The 22,756-nt window shown below is 46.2% G+C and overlaps 1 protein-coding gene across 1 annotated transcript in view; it reads right to left on the bottom strand.

The window, feature by feature from the left end:
* PIWIL4 (piwi like RNA-mediated gene silencing 4) overlaps nt 1-22,756 on the bottom strand; it is a 455,470-nt gene that overhangs the window by 137,208 nt on the left and 295,506 nt on the right. Inside the window, exons 11-12 of the mRNA XM_030200207.1 lie at nt 22,009-22,120; nt 9,950-10,134 (exon numbers count right to left, since the gene is read on the bottom strand). Of these exons, the coding sequence (XP_030056067.1) occupies nt 9,950-10,134; nt 22,009-22,120 (297 nt within the window). The remainder of the gene's footprint in view (nt 1-9,949; nt 10,135-22,008; nt 22,121-22,756) is intronic.

The following is a 22,756-nucleotide window of genomic DNA, read 5'->3' as shown; positions in this document are numbered from 1 at the left end:
CTCTGGAAGAACGGCCCGGAGACTCTCGTGCAGAGCGGCTGTGGAGAAAGACTGAGAAGCCGATGCAAGCGTCGAGGTCAGAGTCTGTTCCGGGCGTGGAGACGGTTCCGGGCTGTCCAAGGGGGAGCGCATCGACACCTCCTGAATAGAGGGTGAGCGGTCCTCCCGGTGCCGATGCCTACTGGGTGCCGACTCCCTCGGCGACCCAGAGCTCTCGGTACCGAGACGGGAAGGAGACCGGTGTCGATGCTTCTTCGACTTCTTCAAGCGAAGCATGTCACCGGAGCTTCCTGGTACCGACGAGGAGGACGTAGAATCCAACCGTCGCTTCCTCGGGGCCGAGGCCGAAGAAGGTCGATCTGGGGGGGGGGGGGGGGGGGGGGGGGGGGGGAGGAGACCCACCCGAAGGCTCACCGCCACCAGCAGGGGAATGGACAGCCCTCACCTGCACTCCAGATGAAGCACCACCGTCCGACGACATCAGCAATAGTGGAGGTCCCGGTACCACCGACGTCGACGCAGCCTTCTGATGTCTCGGTACTGACGATGCAGGAGGTAGAAGCCTCGATGCAGTCGATGCCGATGCAGAGGTCGAAGACTTCGATGCTGTCGACGTCGATGCACTCGACGAGTCCCATGCTGTTGTCGTCGAAGAGCCCGAGAACAACACGTTCCACTGGGCCAATCTCGCTACCTGAGTCCTCTTTTTCAAAAGAGCACAAAGACTACAGGCCTGCGGGCGGTGCCCAGCCCCCAGACACTGAAGAGACGAAGCGTGCCTATCAGTCAGCGAGATTACCTGGGCGCACTGGGTGCACTTCTTGAAGCCGCTGGAAGACTTCGATGACATGGGCGGAAAAATCACGCCGGCGAAATCAAAATTCACGATGATGACGAAAGGCACCAAAAAGAAGGGAGAAAAAAACCCGTACCGAGGCCAAATAGGCCGGTCCCGAAAGCTAAAGGAAACTTACATGGGGAAAAAGCTGGAAACACGGGAAAGGGGTAAAGACCTGAACGGTCTCTTTTTTTTTTTTTAAGCGAAAATCGCGAAGACGCGCGAGGTCAACTTGAGGGGCACGAAACGGCGCAAAACACGACCGTCCCGAGCGCGGACAAAAGTAGACTGACGAACACGAGCCGGTTCGGGCGGGAAGACGGTCGCGCATGGAGGGCTAGCAAAGGCCTTTGCTAGTGAAGATTCCGATTGGAGGGGGCTGCCGTGGATGTCACCCATCAGTGAGAACAAGCAGCCTGCTTGTCCTCGGAGAAAAGAACATTACTAGAAATGCCAATAGAGTTCAACTTAAATAAAAGAATGCCATGGTTCACAGTATCAAATGCAGTTGAGGTCAGATTGAAGTAATATAACAGCTTTACCCTTAGACAAGATTCTAGCATCAGAAACAAGTACTAATAGTGCTCAGTCAGTACAATGAAATGCTCTGAAGTCAAATTGTAGTGAGCTCAAGATACCACAGCTTTCCAAATAAGATGTTAATTGGCCTGCTACAATGGCCTCTGAAAGTTTGGACAATAATGGAATGCTAGCCACTGGTCTAAAGTTGGTAGGTAAAGTGGGATCCAAATTAGATTTTCTAAGAAGAGGTGTAAGAATAATTCCACCTAAATTTGAAGGATAATATTCCTGTGATAATAGAGAATTTAGAAAGGATGTAAGCCAAATCAAAGATGTAACCAAAATCAATTACTAAAGAAGGAGGAGATTTCATAAGGTACAAAAGACTGCTGTCCAATGAACAAGATAAAGAAGAAAGTATAGAAAAAAGAAGCAAAATCTCATCGTTACTAACTGTTGAGAAGTCAAACCAAAGCCTATCTGCAGGAGTTGCTGGAGTGGTCAAAGAAACAGAGATAGAAAGATTAGCAACTGACAATAAATCAGGGGGGTACAAGATCCCAAATTTTAACAATTTTATCTAGGAAATAAGATGCTAAACATGAAACTGATAGACAATTTGTTATAATCAATATCAGCAGACAAATCAGGTACTAAAATACTAAAAAGCTTTTTAGATGAAGATGATGACATGATGAAAAAAACTGCTATATTTCACTTCATCTTAATTTCTATGCTGCAGAAGCTGGAACTGCTTCCCCCACAGAAATGCACTGGGCCATATTTTTTTTTTTTTGGGGGGGGGGGGGGCTTATTTCTCTGGGATCCCTGGTTGGATGCACCACTCCTTATTCTGGTGATGATATCACCAAAATGTCAGTGTTCTCTGTCTCCATCTGCTGCTTGGGTAGCATAACCCACTCACCTTAACTGGTCTAGCAGAGTGATAAGGAAGGAAATATTTAATGGTAAAATTATGTCTTACCTGATAATTTTCTTTCCTTTAACGCAGCAGATGAATCCAGGAACTAGTGGGTTAAATCCGCCTACCAGCAGGTGGAGATAGAGATAAACAAACTAAAGGCAGTGATGCCAGACGGCCAGCTCCTTCCTCAGTTAGTATGTAATTCGTAAGCATTTGCCAAGGCCAAAAATATGAAACCAATAACAACCAGAAATCATTCTCACTATGAAAAACAGAGAACCAAATAAGAACTTCGAAATAACTGCAACTTGATCCAGAAATTGGAATCCTTTCCGTGTTCCCATATCTGTCTGAAATCTGCAAAAGAGAACCCGGAAGGAAAAAATAGCCACACTGCGCGGAAAATGAAAAAAAAAAAACGCTGGCTGAACTAGGGAGGGATCCTGGATTCATCTGCTGCGTTAAAGGAAAGAAAATTATCAGGTAAGACATAATTTTACCTTCCTTGTCACTTGCAACAGATGAATCCAGGAACTGGTGGGATGTACCAAAGCATTCCTTAAGTAGGGTGGGAAGCCAATGCTCCCTGCGCCAATACTCCTGCCCCAAACCTCACATCCTCCCCGAGCAGACACGTCTAGCCTGTAATGCTTTGCAAAAGTATGACGGGAGGCCCAAGTAGCCACCCGACAAATCTCTTCCAGAAATAAGGCCTCCGCCCAAGAAGCTGCCTGTGCCTGAGTAGAATGTGCCTTCAGGGCCACTGGAGATGCCCGCCCTTGTAGCAGATATGCCTCTCCAATGGCTTCCCTAATCCAGCGAGCAATGGAAGCCTTAGAAGCCGCCTCACTTCTTTTCGATCCCGACAAGAGCACAAAGAGATGATCTGAGCATCGAAACTCATTAGAGATCTGCAAGTACCGAAACAAGGCTCTCCGCACGTCCACGAAACGTAACGAGGCAAACTCCCCTGGATAATCCTCTCTTCGAAAAGACGGAAGATAAACTGCCTGATTGACATGGAAAGCCGAAATCACTTTAGGTAGAAACGACAGCACCATCCGGAACACCACCCCTGCTTCAGAAAACTGCAAAAAAGGATCTCTGGAAGACAAAGCCTGAATTTCAGAAATCCTCTCAGCTGAAGCAATGGCCACCAAAAACAATGTATTAAGTGTTAGATCCTTCTCAGAAACCTTATGCAACGGCTCAAACGGTGGGGCCTGGAGGGCTTACAGTACCACATTCAAATGCCACGCCGGGCACGGCTGAAGTAGAGGATGCCGAAGCTGAAGAGCCCCGCGTAGGAAACGGACTACATCAGAGTGAGCTGCTAAAGAGGAACCATCCAGTTTGCCCCTAAAACAAGCTAGCACGACCACCTGCACTCGAAGGGAATTATATGCCAATCCCTTTTGAAGACCATCCTGAAGGAACTCCAGAATAACTGGAATGTCTTATATTCCGCCAGAGTCGCTATACTCACGTTAGCCCTCTCCCTATCCGCTTCCGCATACGGTTCAAACTTCTCCTTTTGACCTACAAGTGCATCCACTCCGCAGCTCCTCAGTACCTTTCCGCTCTCATCTCTCCCTACACTCCTCCCCGTGAACTCCGTTCGCTGGGTAAATGTCTCCTGTCGTCCCCCTACTCCCCCACTGCTAACTCCCGGCTCCGTTCCTTCTATCGCGCTGCTCCCTATGCCTGGAATAGACTCCCTGAGCCAGTACGTCAGGCTCAGTCTCTGGCTGTCTTCAAGTCTAGGCTAAAAGCCCACCTCTTTGCTACTGCTTTCGACTCCTAACCATGACTCTCTTACTCAACACCCTCACTTATCATCCCTACCACTGTAATTTCCCCACCCCTAACTGTCTGTTCATCTGTCCAATTTAGATTGTAAGCTCTGTTGAGCAGGGACTGTCTTTTCATGTTCATTTGTACAGCGCTGCGTAAGTCTAGTAGCGCTATAGAAATGTTTAATAGTAGTAGTAGTAATAGTAATGTCCGCCCAAAAAGGCGATTAAGCACGCAAAGCACACCACACCGAGAAAGCTTTCCACACTCGCGCATACGCTGCTGAAGTAGACTGCTTCCGTGCCCCCAAAAGAGTGGCAATGACTGGTCCTGAAAATCCCTTCTTCCTCAGCTGCCGCCTCTCAATAGCCAGGCCGTAAGACCAAAGCGGGAGGGATTTTCCATCTGAACTGGCCCTTAATGCAGTAGATCGGGAGTCACCGGAAGTCGCAATGGTGGCTCTGAGAGTGCTCGAACGAGATCCACATACCACGGCCGTCGAGGCCAGTCTGGGGCCACTAGAACGAACGGCCCCCGATGCCGCTCTATGCAGCAAAGTACTCTCCCTATCAGAGGCCACGGAGGAAAAACATACAGTAGCTGTTGTTCCGGCCATGGCTGGAGAAGAACGTCCAATCCTGCGGATCCTGGCTGCCGTTTGCGGCTGAAGAACTGGGGAACTTTGGCATTGCAATCCATGGCCATGAGATCCATTACTGGTCTTCCCCAACGTTGACAGATCAGCCGAAAAACCGAGTCTGACAGCGTCCATTCTGCTGCATCCAAAAGAGTCCGGCTGAGAAAATCCGCTTGAACATTGTTTTGACCTGGAATGTGCGCTGCTGACAGACTCTGAACATGCGCTTCCGCCCATACTAGAGGACAAGACGCTTCCACTGCCAAGGGAAGACTGTGAGTGCCCCCCTGCCGATTGATGTAGGCCACCATCATGGTGTTGTACGAGAATACACGAACTGCCTGCCCCTGCAGAAGGTCCTGCAAACTCCGCAGCGCATTCACGATTGCTCACAACTCCAGACAATTTATCGGCCAAGTCGCTTCAAGAGGGGTCCACAATCCATGGGCTACTCGATGAAGACAATGGGCTCCCTAGCCCGCAAGGCTGGCATCCGTCACGACTACCACCCAATTGGAAGACGCCAGAAAAACACCCTTCTGCAAATTGGCTGACTGGAGCCACCATGTGAGACTGTCCCTGGTCCGGCTCGACCAAGGAAGGAGGCATCGTTGATAATCCAGCGATGTCGGCGACCATCTGCTCAAAAGGAAATTCTGAAGAGGCCGCATGTGAGCCCTTGCCCATGGAATGACCTCCAAGGTCGCCGTCATGGAACCGAGGAGCTGAACATAGTCCCACACTCGGGGAGCACGACGACTCAATAAGGTCCGTACCTGAGAAAGCAATTTGATCCTTTGACCCTCGGGAAGAAGCACCTTCCCCCACTTCGTATCAAATTGCACTCCAAGATACTCCAGACTCTGAGTAGGAACCAGATGACTCTTGTCCATATTGACCACCCAACCTAAGGATTGCAACACCGCAATCACTCGGTCGATGACCACTCGACTCTCCTCTGCTGTTGTCGCCGAATCAGCCACTTGTTGAGATATGGATGCACTCGAATCCCCTCCTTCTGCAGGAAAGCCGCCACCATCACCATGACCTTGGAAAAACTGCATGGGGCAGTGGCCATTCCGAAAGGAAGGGCCCGAAACTGGAAGTGCTGACCCAGCACCGCAAATCTGAGAAATCTCTGATGGGGCTGCCAAATGGGAATGTGCAGGTAAGCTTCCCTCAAATCGAGAGCTGTCAAAAACTCGCCTGGTTGAACAGCAGCAATAACTGCCCTTAATGTCTCCATGCGGAAGTGACGAACCCGCAAAAACTGGTTTAGTTTTCTGAGATCGAGAATAGGCCAAAAAGCCCCTTCCTTCTTTGGAACCACAAAGAAGATGGAGTACCGACCTGTGCGGCTTTTGGGAGGAGGAACAGGAACGATAGCCCCTATCCTTAGCAGGTCTCGCAAACACTGCAGAACCGCTGTCGTCCTGGCCCGCGATACACAACGGGACTCCAGAAAAAAGTCTGTGACGGGAGAGAAGAATTCTAGCTTGTAAGCCGCATTGAGCCTGCCATGAGTGGGAAAGCGCGGGGTACAAATGTAACAAAAAAAAAACAAAAACCTTCTCGCACCACATCGAGGACCCACTGGTTCGAAGTAATTCTGGCCCACTCTGGAAGAAACAGAGAAAGCCGACCACCGATCTACTCTCCTCCCGAGTGGGCCTGTGCCCCATCATTGGGAGGCCCGAGAAGGAGCTCCCTGATGGGAGGGGGGTCCAGCCGGACGCTTCTCATTGCGAAAGGAAGAATGCTGCCCAAAACAAGGACGCTGAAAGGCTGCATTTGACTGCCCCGGGCGATACCGTCGCGTCTCTCTGAAACGTGACCTCGAGGCTCCCTGCCTGGAAGTAGACTTGGGTCTATCCTCTGGAAGATGCTGAGATTTGGAATCCCCCAAATCTTTAACAATCTTTTCTAGGTCTTCCCCAAAAAGCAATTTCCCTGGGAAAGGCAATTTAATGAGCCGTTGCTTAGAGGCCATATCTGCGGCCCAATGACGGAGCCACAGAAGACGCCGAGGAAATGGTCAAGGCCATGAGTTTGGCTGAAGCACGGAACAAATCATACAAGGCATCCGCCAAGTACGCCAGCCCAATATCCATCAGCGACATCTGAGGAGTTCCCGGCATATCAGACTCCGAAATCGAATCCATGACAGAATGTAGCCAACTGAGACAAGCTCTAGCCGCATAAGAACTACAAACAGAAGCTTGAAATGTCAAAGCGGCCACCTCAAAGGCATGTTTTAAAGAGGCCTCCAGCCATCTGTCTTGCATATCCTTAAGTGCCACACCACCTTCCACTGGAACAGTAGTCTTCTTAGTGACCGCCGTCACCAGGGCATCCACCCTAGGTAGAGCAAACTACTCTAAATGGTCCGCTGAAACTGGATACAGCCTGGCCATAGCCCTGGCTACTTTCAGCCCCCCATTCGGATCTACCCACTAGGCCGAAATCAACTCTTCAATAGCTTCATGTACCGGAAAGGCCTTAGAAGGTCATCTGGTACTAGCCATCTTGGGGTTGACCGCCTGAGAAGCCGCAACCTCAGGGTCCTCTATATTCAGGGCTTCCAGCACCTGAAACATAAAGGAGGACAACTCCTCCTTATGGAAAATCCTCACGGCGGAAGAGTCCTCCGGTTGGTCAATGAGGACACCGTCCTCCACGTCCTCTATCCCCGTCTGCTCCGAGAGAGCCTCAATCAGAATCCACAACAAAACCCTACGCGATCATTTGAATTGTGTCTTGTTTTACAGACCTCCAGGTAATTGAAACGAAGGCCAGACCAACTTCTTGGACTTCATTTCAAACACATGTGTAACCAACTCCAATTCACTAGTACTAGGAGACATCAACCTTCACTTAGAAGACCCGAACTCTGTCAATGCATGAGAATGTAAGGAATTTCTCCGTTTATGCGATCTCAAATGGCCACAAATGCAAGCAACCCACATCCAAGGGCACACACTTGATCTAATCTCACACAAACTCTCAACAGACCAGAACCTAAAAATAACAAATACGAAATGGACCGAGACACCCTGGACCGACCACTACAAACTAAACTTATCCCTACATTGGCGGAAGAAGGGTATACAACGAATACTAGCACACACATATTACAGCAGAAGAGGTCAAGTAGACATGAAAACATTCTGGCAATTAATATACAATAATGAATGGGCAACACAAACAGACTCCATATACTACCTCATAGAATGGGACAAAAGATGCAAAAGCATAGTAGATGAAATTGTGCCCTTACGAACAAGAACCCCATGCAAGCATAACTCGATACCATGGTTCAACGATGAACTGAAAAAGTTAAAAACACAAACCAGGAAACTCAAACGAGCATGGAATAAAACAAAAGATGTACATACACTCAACACATGGAAACAAATACAAAGAAAATACAAATAAGCAATAAGACAGGCCAAAAGATCATACTATCAAACCAAAATAGGGACACATTACAAAAATATGAAGAAATTATACCAACTCGTGAACAAACTCCTAGACACCAACTTAGTCACTACCACGAATACAGATATCCCATCTGCAGATGAACTTGCGAAGTATTTCAATGAAAAAATTGTAAACCTACGCAACACGCTACCTCAGAACAACACCGACATTGAAAACTTCCTTAATGAATTGTACCCAACCATTGGAGAATACCCGGCAGATCGGACCTGGTTAAACTTCGCCCTCCTTACCGTCAAAACAGTTACCCAGGCGATTAGTAGGTTTTCCAACACTCACTGTAAACTAGATACCTGTCAGCTACCTAATGAAATCTGCTCCTGACCACTTCATAGCAGACCTCACATCCCACCAATTACATGCTTCAGCAAGGCCTCTTCCCTAAGGAAAATGGCAATATCCTACTCACCCCAATACCAAAAGATACCAAGAAAAAAACAAACAAAATCACTAACTACCGTCCAGTAGCATCTATCCCGTTGGTGGTCAAACTGATGGAAAGCATGGTAACCAAACAACTTACAGATTACATAAACAAATTCTCAATATTACACAAATCACAGTCAGGCTTTCGCCCTCTCCACAGCATGGAAACAGTATTACTCATTCTTCTAGCCAAATTCAAGCAGGACACAGCAACAGGCAAAAACATCCTTCTCCTCCAATTCGACATGTCTAGTGCATTCGACATGGTAAACCATAATATATTAATAAGATTACTAGGTAAGTTCGGGATTGGTGGAAACATACTTAACTGGATCAAGGGCTTCCTAACCCAGTGGCATCCACAACAAAGAAAATGTTCCACTCAATGTGGAAACTCAAACTCGTGAAGCAATTCTTCCCAAGGGAAACATTTTGCAATCTGATACAATCAATGGTACTAAGTCACTTAGATTACTGAAATGGAATTTATGTGGGATGTAAAGAACAAACCTTAAAGAAACTTCAGACCGCTCAAAACACGGCAGAGCTAGGCTTATATTTGGTAAAACGCGATTTGAAAGCGCAAAACCCCTCCGTGAAAAACTACACTGGCTCCCAATCAAAGAACGCATCGCCTCTGCATCCTGGTTCACAAAATCATCTACGGAGAAGCCCCAAGTTACATGACAGACTTGATCGACTTACCAATTAGAAATACATCCGAATCAACAAGATCTTATCTAAATCTGCACTACCCAAGCTGAAAAGGACTTAAATACAAAATAGCTTACGCATCTAGTTTTTCCTACATAAGCACACAACTGTGGAACGCATTACCAAAAGTCTTGAAAACGACGTACGACCACCTGAACTTCCAGAAATCACTAAAAACCAACCTGTTTAAAAAGGCATACTCTACCGATCCAATTTAAATGCCTAATCTTTGCAACACAACCAAACTAAAACATGCAGTGGACATAACATAACTCTTCCGTTCTCCGATTCCCTAATGTGGCTGTGTCACATGAACTTGATCTTACCACAACATCACCCTGTATTTGTTCACACCGGAGCCTGCAAAGGCCTCTCCGGTACTATGTAAGCCACATTGAGCCTACAAACAGGTGGGAAAATGTGGGATACAAATGTAATAAATAAATACTGCTGCTTAGCTCTGTATACTTATTCTCAGTTTATTATCCATGAATACCCTGGTCTTTTTGCCAGTTACTATTAACAAATACTAATTGGTTCAAAGTACACAGCACTTGCCTATTTGTAATGCCCCATATGGACACCCCACTCTTACGCTTTTGGTCGTTCAATCCCGAATCCCATTCCAAATCCAACTCTTTGCAAGCAGTTTAGCAGCTTCTCAGCTATCTCTTCACTTCTGTTACTGTATACCATCAGCCACCTCTCCAAGGGCTGTGCTTCAAGTATCCTGGCATTACGGATATCACGTGACCAGTCTGCAGCTGTCATTGGCTGACACTGGAAGAAAAAAAAAACATAAAATCATTGAACAACTGAATCAACAAGAAAGAAAACACCAAGCACTGAAACTGATCATAAAATATATTAGAACATTACATGCAGAAGTATCCGAGTACACTTCTCTCTATACATAAATACCATAGTTGCCTTTTCCGTTCTGAGGCATACGGACCTAGGAAAAGCCCTAAAAGTACTTTTTTAATGAGAAAATAAACTTGTATAATTTTGACATGTTTTCTGTTTCTATATTTGTGCTGGCTTTGGATCTCCGTAGCTTGCCAATATTGCAGCCTCGCTACATAACTGATAGCATTTACAAGTGTAAATTTGTAAAATGGGACAGCTACATGTGGGAGTTGCAAAAATAGCCACTTCCACATGTAAATGCCAATACCTCCACACCAAAGCTGCTGGGTTTCTGCTGTTCATTTTTCAACACGTATATTTATAAAATGGGTGCTCCCACTGCACATGCCAGAAAATGCACATTCACTTTATTTTATTTGTTGCATTTGTATCCCACATTTTCCCACCTATTTGCGGGTTCAGTGTGGCTTACAATACATTGGAAATGATGGAATTACGATTTGTTACAACTCAGTTATAGATTACATTATGAGAAGTTATGCGGAGACAAAATCAAAGTATCATTAAGGGAATAGGACAGAGGAAAAGAACAATGGGACAGTGGAAAGAGACAGCGGGAAACTGATAGGGTAATAGTACATTAGCAAAAGAACATTTGGTATAACATTTTCTGTGAGTAACGGTATAGATGTGATAAAATTATGGGGAATGAGAATTCAGAAGAGAATGTATTGGTGTATTTCTGAAACAGTGAGTGTGGACTTCATGTGTTTTAATCCTTACAATAAATTTTGTCGATTTATTTTAGAAAAGGTTCTGCATCATCAGGGAGGGTGGAGGGGGCGGGGAATTGGAAGTACCTGGGAGGAAGGGAATGGAAAATCGGATGTACTCCAGGGGGAGGGGATGATGAGGTTCAGGCTACGACTGACAGCTATGTGGGTGCCAGCCAATATTCAATGCAGGCACCCATATGGCCAACCAGGCAAAGTTAGGACTGCTTTTTACCTACATGCCTGGTTAGCTACGTGGGTGCTGGCACTGAATATTTCTGGCACCAGTATAACTTCCTGTAATACACCCGACCTTCCCACTTGGGTCATGGCTGGTAAGTGCTGATATTCAGCAGCACTCTCCAGTTAAGTGCTGCTGAATATCGGTGGTTAGGCAGGCACAAGCAATTTAATCAGGTAGGAGGCTCTCTTGCCTGTTTAAATCACTTTGAATATCAATCGGTACGTACGTAATTGGTACATAACAGTTAATGCATATATTATAGAATTGTCCTCCACATGACTACCAGTATTGCTAAAAGTTGCTATGAAACACGTTATTAAAAATGCATTCTTTAAAAAAAGGAACGTAGATTCAAATGATGAAAATCAGAAAGAGCACAACGTTAATATGGGAGACCAAGAGAGAATATGAGAAAAAATTAATTGAGGCAAAAGTTACAAATAAAGCCTTTTTATTATTAGAGCAGTTCAATAAAATTTATAGGAAACTAATTTATAGGAAAAGCGAGATTCAGTTCAGATATGCACATAATAAGAAACAATATAAAAGCTCTATCGAGCAGGGACTGTCTCTCTGTGTCAGGTGTTCAGTGCTGCGTGCGTCTGGTAGCGCTATACAAATGTTAATAATAATAATATAAAGCGAAGTTACTCACCTGTAGCAGATATTCTCCGAGGACAGCAGGACACATATTGCCACATATGGGTAACGTCATCCGACTGAGTCCAGCATGGACGCTACCCAGCATTCTAATAACTTCTGAAGCCTTTGACAGCACTGTACTGCGGATGCATGGCACTTTCCAGTGTGACATGAGCACACAGAAGGAGTATAACTAAAAATGCTTAAGGAATACAGTTCCTAGGGGAGGAGGGAGGGTATGTGGCAATATGTGTCCTGCTTTCCTCGGAGAACACCTGTTACAGGTGAGTAACTTTGCTTTCTCCAAGAACAAGCAGGACATCATATGTCACACATGGGGATCCCCAGATACCTGGCTCACAAAAAAAAAAAACATACAATGGAGAATAAGGTCTTGCAACAAGCAAGCCCAACGCAGAACCAATTAACCTATAATTTATATACATTCCTGTTGTGAGCGTGCAACCTAATGGGCCAAGAAGGGTAAAGTTGGATTCTAGACTCCAAACAAATTCTGCAAAACTGTCTGAATGAATTGACTATTGCGTCAGGAATCCTGCTCAAGGCAGTAGTGAGATGTGGATGAGTGAACTGAAGATCATGTTGCAAATTTGCAAATCTCAACGGAAGCTCAACTCAAGTGGACTACCAACGTAGCTATGGCTCTGACACTGTGAGCCATGACGTGAACCTCTATAGTCAGCCCAGCCTGGGCATAAGTAAAGGATAATGGAATCTGCTAGGCAATGATACAGTGCATTTACTGATGGCTGTCTCCATCCTGTTTGGGTCAAAAGAAACAAAAAGCTGATGGACATTCTATAGACTTTAGTCCACTCCAGATAAAAGGCTAAGGCTCGCCTGCAATTCAAGGTGTACAATTCACTTTCGCCAGGATGGGCATGAGGTTGTGGGAAAAATGTTAACAGAACAATTATCTGAATAAGATAGATCTGCTATGCTCACTGACACTGCATGCTAAAGTGACCGCCACCTGGAACAAAACCTTCCAACTGCATTGAGGTGAACCTTTATGGAGTTCATTTTTAGGCCAGACTCAGAAGGGTGTAGAAAGTATTCAAACAGTTTTTATGTAGGGCAGGAAAAAAGGATCTAAGGCCTTCCCCTCATACCACAGGGCAAATCTCTTCCATCTGAAACTGTATGACCTCTTAGTGGAATTTTTTCTAAGCAGGATATGGGAGATACCTTCAGGTAGCAGTAAGGATGCTAGCTCTATGCTCTCAACATCCAAGCCATGAGGACTAGGAATTGGAGACTGGGATGCAAGAGAGACCCCTTGTTCTGAGTGATGAAGATCATAAAGCAATCCAGTCTCCATGGCTCTTCTAATGGTAACTGTAGAAGTAGAGGGAGCCATAACTGTCTTCCAGTAGGGCATGATGAGGATCATGGTTCCCTGATCTTGCTTGGGTTTCAACAAAGTCTTCTCCACAAGAAGTATCAGAGAATATGCAGACAGAATGCTGGTCTCCCAATGAAGGAGGAAGGCAGCTGATGCTAGTCTGTCGTGTGATTGCAGCCTGAAGCTGAACTTAGGGACTTTGTGGTTGGAGGCGAGTGGTGAAGAGATCCACCGAGGGGTGCCCCACTCTCAGAAGACCTGTCAGACAACACCCATGTTTAAAGACCATTTGTGCAGTTACATTACCCTGCTCAGTCTGTCCACCAAGTTCTTGTCTTTTCCTGCCATGTATGTGGCTCTGAGCACCATGCCATGGCTGGAGGCCCAAAGCTACATCCTGACCACCTCCTGACACAAGAGATGGAACCCATGCCTCCCTGTTTGTGGACATCACTACCTGAATGTCTGGTTGGATGAGAATAATTTTGCTCAGCAGCCGTTCTCTGAAAGCCTTTAGAACGTTCCAAAAGGCCCTCAGCTCCAGGAAATTGATGTGAAGTTGTTTCTCTTAAGTAGACCAGTGACTCTGGGTGTGATGTCCATCTACATGAACTCCCAAGCCCAGACCTGATGCATCTGTTGTCAGTGTCTTGTGTGAAGGAGAAATTTAGAAGGGAAGTCCCATAACCAGATTGGGCCAAATTGTCTACCACAAGGGTGATTCCTGCAGAAAAGGAGTGACAGAGACAACGTCCACTGTTTCCCATGGCTAAACACCACTGAGAAGCTAAGGTCCACTAAGCCTCTCTCAAATGGAAAAGTGCCATGGGTGTTACATGCACTGCGGGGGCCATAAGTCCCCAAAACCTCAATATCTCCTGAGCTGTGACCTGCTGGCTCTGGCAAACCTGCAGGGTGATAGCAATCAATGCCTCAACCCTGGCTTCAGGAAGGAAGGCTCATGATTGAGTCATGTCTAGCAGGACTCCAATGAATTCCAATTGCTGAATGGGAATGAGGTAGGACTTTGGGTAGTTTATGCTGAACTTTGCTTTGGCTGGATAGCTGGCTGGGCATTCTGGGGCCACTGATGTCTTGGTCTGGAGTGGGGCTCCTGAGATTGCTGGGAACAGTGGGTTGGAAGAGTATACCTACAGCTTTGAAAGTAGTAGGATCTCCTTTGGGCACCACCCAAAAACCGCCAACAGGTGGAGGCCTCAGAAGGATTGGGCCAAGAGAGAGACTTCATGGTATCAGTTCTTTTCTCAATGAGTTCAGCAACCTCTTCCATTCTGTCTCTAAAATGACTGTCACCTCAGCAAAGAATGTCCACCAGTTTTTCCTGAACTGCAACTTTTTGGTCTCAAACATGCAGCCAGGCGAGTCTGCACATGCCATTACCTAAAGATGAAACCCCAAATGGAACATCAAAAGCATCATAGGTTGCTCAGATACAATGCTTTTCACATTCCCTCTGCTTGGCTACTAACACACTGAGTTCTGCAGCCTTGTCTGAGGGCAGAGAATCTACACTTTGCTACACTGCATAGCAAGTTCCACAAGTAGATGCTCATGTATGTTGGCATCAAGCATAGAGCTCTGATAAACCTTCCTCCTAAAAGACTAAAGTTCTAGCATCTCACTCCAGGGAAGCTGAGGCACGGGTCCTCTTAGCTTTCTTGAGAGCAGATTCGACCACCATGAAATGGTGTGGCAGCTATTGCTTCTTGAATCCTAGGCCCACCTTCTAAGGTACAGACTGCACAGAGAGGATTCCTCATCTGTGCTGTATGAAGGATTCATTGCATAGGCACTGTCATGGTTTTATTAGGAGGATCCTCACAGTTGAGAATGTTCAACATCTGGACTTATTCTCACCATCCAAATCAAATGGGATGGTCTTAGCCATCTGCCTCAAAAAACTGACAGTTCCTCTGGTGGGGATTTTCTCCTTTGCTGAGGTAGGGAGGACTCAGATGGTAGACCAAAGGAGCCTTCCTCTGGTTCAACCTCAGACACCCAAGAGCAGTCCAAGCAAGACTCAGCAAAATGCTGCTCCTGAGTGGGCTACGTCTGTGTCCGCTTTGCTCTACTGGACTCACATCCAGACCCTGAGTGAGAGTGCAGAGGAAAAAAAAACAACGGGGGTGAAAGTGATGAAAGTTCCAAATGACCAAGGCAAACAAGGAGTAAAAGCATCCAAAAGTTTATTTGCCAAAATCAACTGACCCAAAAGACCCTACACGGGCTGTGTTTCGGCACACAGCCTTCCTCAGGGGTCAAGATGGTTCAGATAGATCAGCTTCGCAGAGAGGACTGGTTACCATGGAATGCAGCGTATTGTGCTCCAGTTCTTTAATGGTTATTACCACTTACATTCTCTGCGAAGCTGATCTTGTGATGCTCTTACTCCTTGTTTGCCTTGGTCATTTGGAACTTTCATCCCTATTGTTTTTTGCTTGCCTTTCCTGTGGAAGTTGTGAGGAACCCCTCCTTTTTTCCTGCCACGAGTACTGAGGAACAGGTTCCTTCTTAGACATCAGGGGAGCTTCCTCCCCCAATAGGCTGCAGAGGAGCAGCACCTCTTCTGGCACCAGCACCAGTCAAAGCATAGGCATCGATGAACAGGCAACAGACAGAATATGGACCTCAAGGATTGGTTAGGGGTGGAGCCACAGTCAACATCAGCACCTTTGAGGTTTCTGCATTACATGGAGTCAAGATCTGCTCCAACTCCTCTTGCAATAGGGCCTGGAGCCGCTCCTCAGGGGTAGACATTGCCAAAGGTGGGGCCAGTGTTGGTTTGGGGACAGCCTGTCAAGATTGAGTGAATTAGAAGGCTGTTCCCGGTGTCCATGAGGCTGATGCATCAACACAGACTCCTCAAAGGGGGAGTGGTCCTCTTGGCACTGATGCTTCTCGAGTATTGGCTGTGCCAATGACCTGGAGCTCCTGGCACTGTGTTTTGAGCAGGACCAATGCTGATACTCCTTCACCTTCACTTGGTGCATGACATCAGGATCCCTCTATGCCGATGAGAATGATGTAGAATCCTGATGCATCCTCAGTGATAGGTCTGACACAGATCAGTCAGATAGGGCACTACCTGCTCCTGATGTCAAGGCAAGGGAAGACTTCCTCGATACCGGTGCGCCCCCAGTGTCCAATGCAGCTCAGTCAGCCATGGGGAGTGATACCTCTGATGCCGAAAACAATGGATAGGACTTAGAAGAGCCAAAAAAGTTTCTTGCACTGAGCCTCACAACTTTTTTGGGTTCTTTTCTGCATTTTAGAACAGAGAAGAAAATTAGAGGCCTTGTGGTTATGCACTAGTTACGGCAAGCACCAATTGTGAGGGTCAGTCACAGATATGACTTTGTCACACCAAGAACATTTCTTAAAACCACTGGGAGTTTTAAGGGTCATTGGAGCAAAAATAATAATAGCGAAATGAAATGGCACAATTTTTTTTTTTAAGTAAAGGATACCCGGACCTAAGAGGGCTGAAGGAGCCTCACAAAAAGATAAAGAAAACTTAAGACAAACCAACAAGCACTAAGAAATTAAAAGGAGTAAGGTGCCAACAAAAGAAAAAATAATAATGAGAAAAGGGTCCCACATACCACAAGGGAAGGCACAAAAACCAGTGAAAAAGATGTGCTGAGGAGAGCTTGCTGAGATGCGACTGCTCTGTTCTGCAGAAAGAGAAAAGACTGCTGTCCTACATGCTCATGTTGAGCCGAAAGACATGGTATGATGCTGCCAAAGGCTTCAGAAGTTACTAGAATGATGCGTAGCATCCATCAGATCACATCACCCATATGTGGCAAATGATATCCTGTTTGTCCTCAGAGAAAAAGAAACCTCAAATACTGACTAACCTCAACCAAAACCACATCCATTGGGGTGGCAGGGAGAGTGTGGAGGTACGTGTATAAAAAGAAAAAAAATGAAATAAAAAATGAAACAGCCAATAACCTTCAATGATTACTACATCTTACCCCTACCATAAATCCCACAATCCCACCTAAGATATAGGTTTGCCTTGAAAACATAATCTGAACTGCATGGGGATGTAAAAAATGATCTATTTACAGTGTGGGCTACTAAGAACTTGCACAGGAATTTTAAATAACAAGTCTCACACAAACTTTAAAATGAAGGGAGTTTTTCCTATTCGACTGTGTCACTCTTGCCACATCTGGGAATAATGAGATCTTCTATTAAAAAAAAAAAAATAAATAAATAAAAACAGAAACAAAAAAAACCCACCATCCTTATTCTTAAAGAAACTTCTAAATATAAGGATCTTATCTAACTCTGAGCAAATAAAATAAAAAGGACATAACCTGGGTTTATATACCACATTCAGGTCATATTCACAACCAAGATATCTCATCAGACATACTTATATCCTGCTGAAATCAATGTTCCCCGTGCTAGAAACAAAGGGGCTCTTTGAAAAGTTATGGTTAAGCACTAACATGTGCTTACAGCAGCATAAAACTGCGGGGAGTACTGAGGTGTCCTGCAGTAATTTTGGGATGTGCATATGCTACTCATTAAAAAAAATTAAAGGGTTATGATTGTGTTGTATCATCTCCACTATTTGTTTCCCTTTTTCCCCTGCAAACTTCCAGTTTTCCCTGTCCTCCCAGAATACCCCTTTGCCCTCTTGTTTCTACTGGATTGTTGTCCTACTGTTGAATGCTAGACTCCTGTCCTATCCATACACTGTGTTCATTTTCAATTTTCTTATTTTGTTGTTATTTTAGTTTGTAAACCACCCTGCGAGTCAGTTTGGGTGGTATAGTAAGTATAGGGATGTGTGTATATGCATCCTTCAAGTCCAGAAAGCATAGCCAATTGTTTTCCTGAATCATGGGAAGAAAGGATGGGATGCTTCCCCTATGTCTTTTTCTGCACAAGAAAGTACCTGGAATAGAATCCCTGCCCTTCCTCTCCTGGTGGAATGGGTTCGACTGAATGGGCCTTTAGAAGGACGGAGAGTTCCTCTGCAACTACCTGTGTGCTGAGAGCTGAAAGAATGGGCTCCTGTGGACAATTTGGAGGTTTGGAATGCAAATTGAGGGTGTATCCGAGCTGGACTATTTGAAGAACCCACTGGTTGGAGGTTATGAGAAGCCACCTTTGGTGAAAAAACATTAACCTCCCCCCGACCGGCAAGTCATCCAGGGCGGACACTTTTATTGTGGCTATGCTCTGCTGGAGCAAGTCAAAAGCTCGCCCCTTGGGCGTATGCTGTTGATGAGAACAAGCACGCTGGGGCTGAGCCTCAGCAGGCTGGTGAGCCGCAGGATCGTACCTATGCTCGGAATGGGAATATGGGGCACTCCGTGACCTTCCAAAATACCTCCTGGATGAGGAAGCAGTTGCAGTAGATGCCTGGTGGGAGAAAGAAGACATAGCATCAATGTGCTTCTTGATTTGGTCGACGACCTCCTCTCTGAAAAGATTATTTCCCCCCCCCCCCCGGCAAAGGGCATCCATCAACCTCTGCTAAACAGAATGGACCAGGTCAGTAACACGCAGCCATGAGAGTCTGTGCATTGCTATACCTTGGGTAGAAATCCTGGATGCCACGTCAAAAGTGTCGTAAGTGCCCCTGGCCAAGAACTTGCGACATGCCTTCTGCTGCTTGACCAACTGTTGAAACTGCTTGGCCTGCTCCAGAAGGAGTGCATCGAGCAAGCCTAACAGCTGTCGCACTGAGTTCCACAAGTAGACGCTCATGAAGAGCTGGTAAGACTGAACACGGGCGATGAGCATAGAGGCCTGAAAAATCTTTCTCCCAAAAGAGCCCAGGGTTCTAGCTTCTCTGCCTGGGGGAGCAGAGGCATAGTCCCTAGTACTCCTGGCTTTTTTGAGAGCGGCATCCACCACCATGGAGTTGTGGGGTAACCGAGACCTCACCAACCCAGGTTCCCCGTGGATCTGATACTGGGTGTTGATTTTCTTGGGGACCACAGGGACAGATAGAGGTGATGCCCAGTTCTTAACGAGGACTGCCTTGAGTACCTCATGGAGAGGAGCCATCACTGCCTTAGGTGGGGAGGTGTAGTCCAGGACCTCGAGCATCTTGGCCCTGGGCTCATCCTCCACTTCTAGGGGGAATGGAATGGCCTCAGCCGTTTCCCGTACAAAAGAGGTGAATGAGAGGCTCTTAGGTGGAGGGAAGGGCTCAGGAGGAATCCCATAGGACTCATCTGAGGAAAAGTACCTGGGATCCTCTTCTGATTCCCATGAGCGCTCCTCTTCGGTATCAGACAGAATTTCCTTCAGGGATGTCCGAGACTGGGCCCACCTCAATGTCAAGAACCCATGCCCTCCAGAACGGTGTTGAGGAGCCGGCTCCCGTCTTGACTCCGGCGAAGCTTCCTCCACCGACGTTGAAGTGGTACCGGACTGGGTGGCTGTCAACACCGGGGAAGCAAGCAGCACCAGCGTCTGAGTCCGCACCATGGGCTGAGGGCAGAAGGTATGGCAGGCACAAGCACCATTGATGCTGACACACATCGCTGCATGAGGACTTCCAGAAGCTCAGGAAGCAAGGTCCGGCAAGGTAATTGAAGGTCGTTGTCGGTAACGGCTGTGGAGCCAGTTGGAGCTCAGGTTGCAGAACCGCTGGGACCGATGCGGGAGATGCACGCATCGGCTCCTCCTGGATGGAGGGAGAGCGGTCCTCCCAGCGCCAGTGCTTTACAGGTGCTGAATCCCTCAGCGCCCCAGAGCTCCCAGCACCGAGTGTTGATGGAGATTGGTGATGGTGCCTCTTGGCCTTTGCCCGATGTACATCACCCATGTTCCTCGATGCCGAGGATGACGTCGAATCCTCACATCGCCTCAGGGTCAATGATAGATGGTCCAGGGGGGGCCTGCATAGCAAGAGGCCTCGAGACAGGTGGAGACCCACTTGATGCTTCACTGCTCCCAGTGTCTCAGAGCTTCGTGGCAGCCATTCCTACCGTGACTCCTGATGACAGTGCAGCACACGACGTCAATGCCTCCGACCTTGATGCCATTGCAGACGTCGAAGAACCGGACCTGGCTCCAAAAATCTTCTCATGTTGAGCCTCTCTGGAAATTTGGGTCCTTTTCTTTATACGAAGACAAAGGACACAATTGGCAGGGCTATGGTCGGACCCGAGGCATTGTAGACACCAAGAATGGGTGTCTTTTCCCGAGATGATCCGGTTGCACCAGGTACAATGTTTGAAGCCACTGGGAGTCTTCGATGACATGGAAGGAAAAATGGGTTTAGCAAAATAAAAAATCGCGGTGGTGCCTAAAAAAGGGGAAGAAGGCACAAAACGGAGACCTGACCGAGCAGGCCTAAACCCGGCCCGCGCTGAAAAAGAAAAGAAACTTAAACACAGGCAAAAGAGCTAGGGACTATAAGGGACTTTTTTTTTAACAAATTGAGGAAAGAGGAAAAAAAGGAAAGCGGGTAGCAAACACCACCAAAAGGCACAAAAGTAGCTCTCTCCTGGCTGTTGAGGAGCAAGCAAAAAAGCCGCTGCTTCTCATGTGGAGAAAATGAAATTGAAAGGCGCGGCCGAGCTGCTGGTGGGAAGGCACTTGTGCATGCGTGTTGGAGACACTGCTCATGCTCCAGAAAGCTCTCGTTCTTTTTCTATTGCAACGCGGGATGCGTCTACCCACTTGTGAGAATGGTAAGCCTGCTTGTCCTCGGAAAATCAACAGCACTAAGGCTGGCAGTGCCACTGAATACCACCTCTGACTGCAAAAAGTGGGCAGGTCAGAGGCAGCATTAGGGAGGGGCCTGGGGTTATGGCGGGTGCCTGTATTATTCAGTGCCAGCACCAGTATAGCTAAGCGGCCTAATTAGGACAGCTCAAAGCAAGCAGCCATTTTCACTTAGCACCTGCAAGGGGCTGGAACAAGGGGGCTTAGCTCCTGCCTCCAACAATCTCTATGGACCACTAGGGAGGAAACACAGACCCAGGAGGGGGCTTACCTGGACCATACAGGGGGGCTGAGGGTCTTGAGCCGAGTGGGAGGGGATGGAAGGAGAGGGGGCTGGAAGGGCTTGGAGGGGGGGACTTTACCCCCCCCCCAAGAAAAAGACCTATGCTCGTCCCAGACGATATTCAGCTGGGACCCGCATAACTATTTTATACAAGCCCCGGCTGAATATTGCCCAGGATCTGCATAAGCTCCGGCAGCCAGGCCATATAAAATTAGCACCGGATATTAGGTGCTATTGCCCGCACAAGGCCCAGCACAGTATATCTTGAGCTAATCTAGCCGGCGACACTACGTATTTGAAAAAACACTGACCACCGGCGGCTGAATATCAGGGGGATAGATTTTAAAAAGTGAAATGAAGAAAATGGGCTTGGAGGAAAAATTTAAATGACAACATTGAAAGGGTGGCTGAAATTTGGGACTACAGTCTTAGTTGAACTTGGCAAAGAAGTCTTGTGATGTAGCCAAGACTAATCAAAGTTGTTCCCAACTTAATAGCATAGTATTAACCGAATTTTAGGCAACCAATTCTCCTCATCGATCACTCATCTCTATAATTAAATATTAATTACTATTTTTTAAATCCATGCTAATGCTGAAAAGATGGCAAAATAAACTTTTCCAAAGTTAAGCTATCACAACATGTCTGTTCAGGATTTTCACTTTCCAGGCACTGATCTCTCTTTTAATTGAGTAATAGCATGTCACCTGCAACAGTCTGAAGAAGAATCTAGATTGTGTACACTTACGATCTGGTCCAACATTAGGATTTTTTCTGAGGGAATTACACGGCCAACAAGGGAAACTTGTGTTTGGAGGTGCAATCCCCAGTTCTCTAGTTCTAAACGGGCCTCCCTGTTCCTGTAAAGAGAATTAAAGTCAAATTACCAGCACTGTATGTACTTATGTATGTACTTATGTACTATTAATAAATATGTCATCTCTGGGAATTCAAGAGAAATCATCTATCCTAAAATCCTTCTATACCAATAAATTATAAGAATACCAATTTTTAAGTAGGGAATTTAGGACTATTCAAGAGAGGTATTAGTCACGCCCATTTATTTTTGGATTTGGAAACTGACTATCTGTAGATATGTGTTCTTTTCCCCACATAGTAACTGTTGTAAAGGTAAATTTAAATTTACCATTTAATTTCCTTTTTAGTCTTGCTAGACCAATCCATATAAATTGGTTATGTTTATTAAAACTTACTATACCACCTATTCCAAGTAATAAAAAGGATTAAGCAATGTACAATAAAATCAAATCATATAAGAACATAGAAAAAAAGTGAAGGGGAATTATTGAGTTAATCATTTTAACATATACTAAACAACTGTACATTATAAGAAAAGAAACGGCTTCTGACCTTGTGTGTTACAAGAAGAACTGAATGTTCTTAGATATGCTTTTTGGCTAGCTTGTAAAAACCTCCTAATGGTCTAAAACTGTAACATGTTCATCCAAGCTTAAAAGATATGCTTCATGTACAGC

The sequence above is a fragment of the Microcaecilia unicolor genome, chromosome 4 (assembly GCF_901765095.1).
Source record: "Microcaecilia unicolor chromosome 4, aMicUni1.1, whole genome shotgun sequence".
Classification (NCBI taxonomy): Eukaryota; Metazoa; Chordata; class Amphibia; order Gymnophiona; family Siphonopidae; genus Microcaecilia; species Microcaecilia unicolor.
This window is presented reverse-complemented; position numbering and strand designations above follow the sequence as displayed.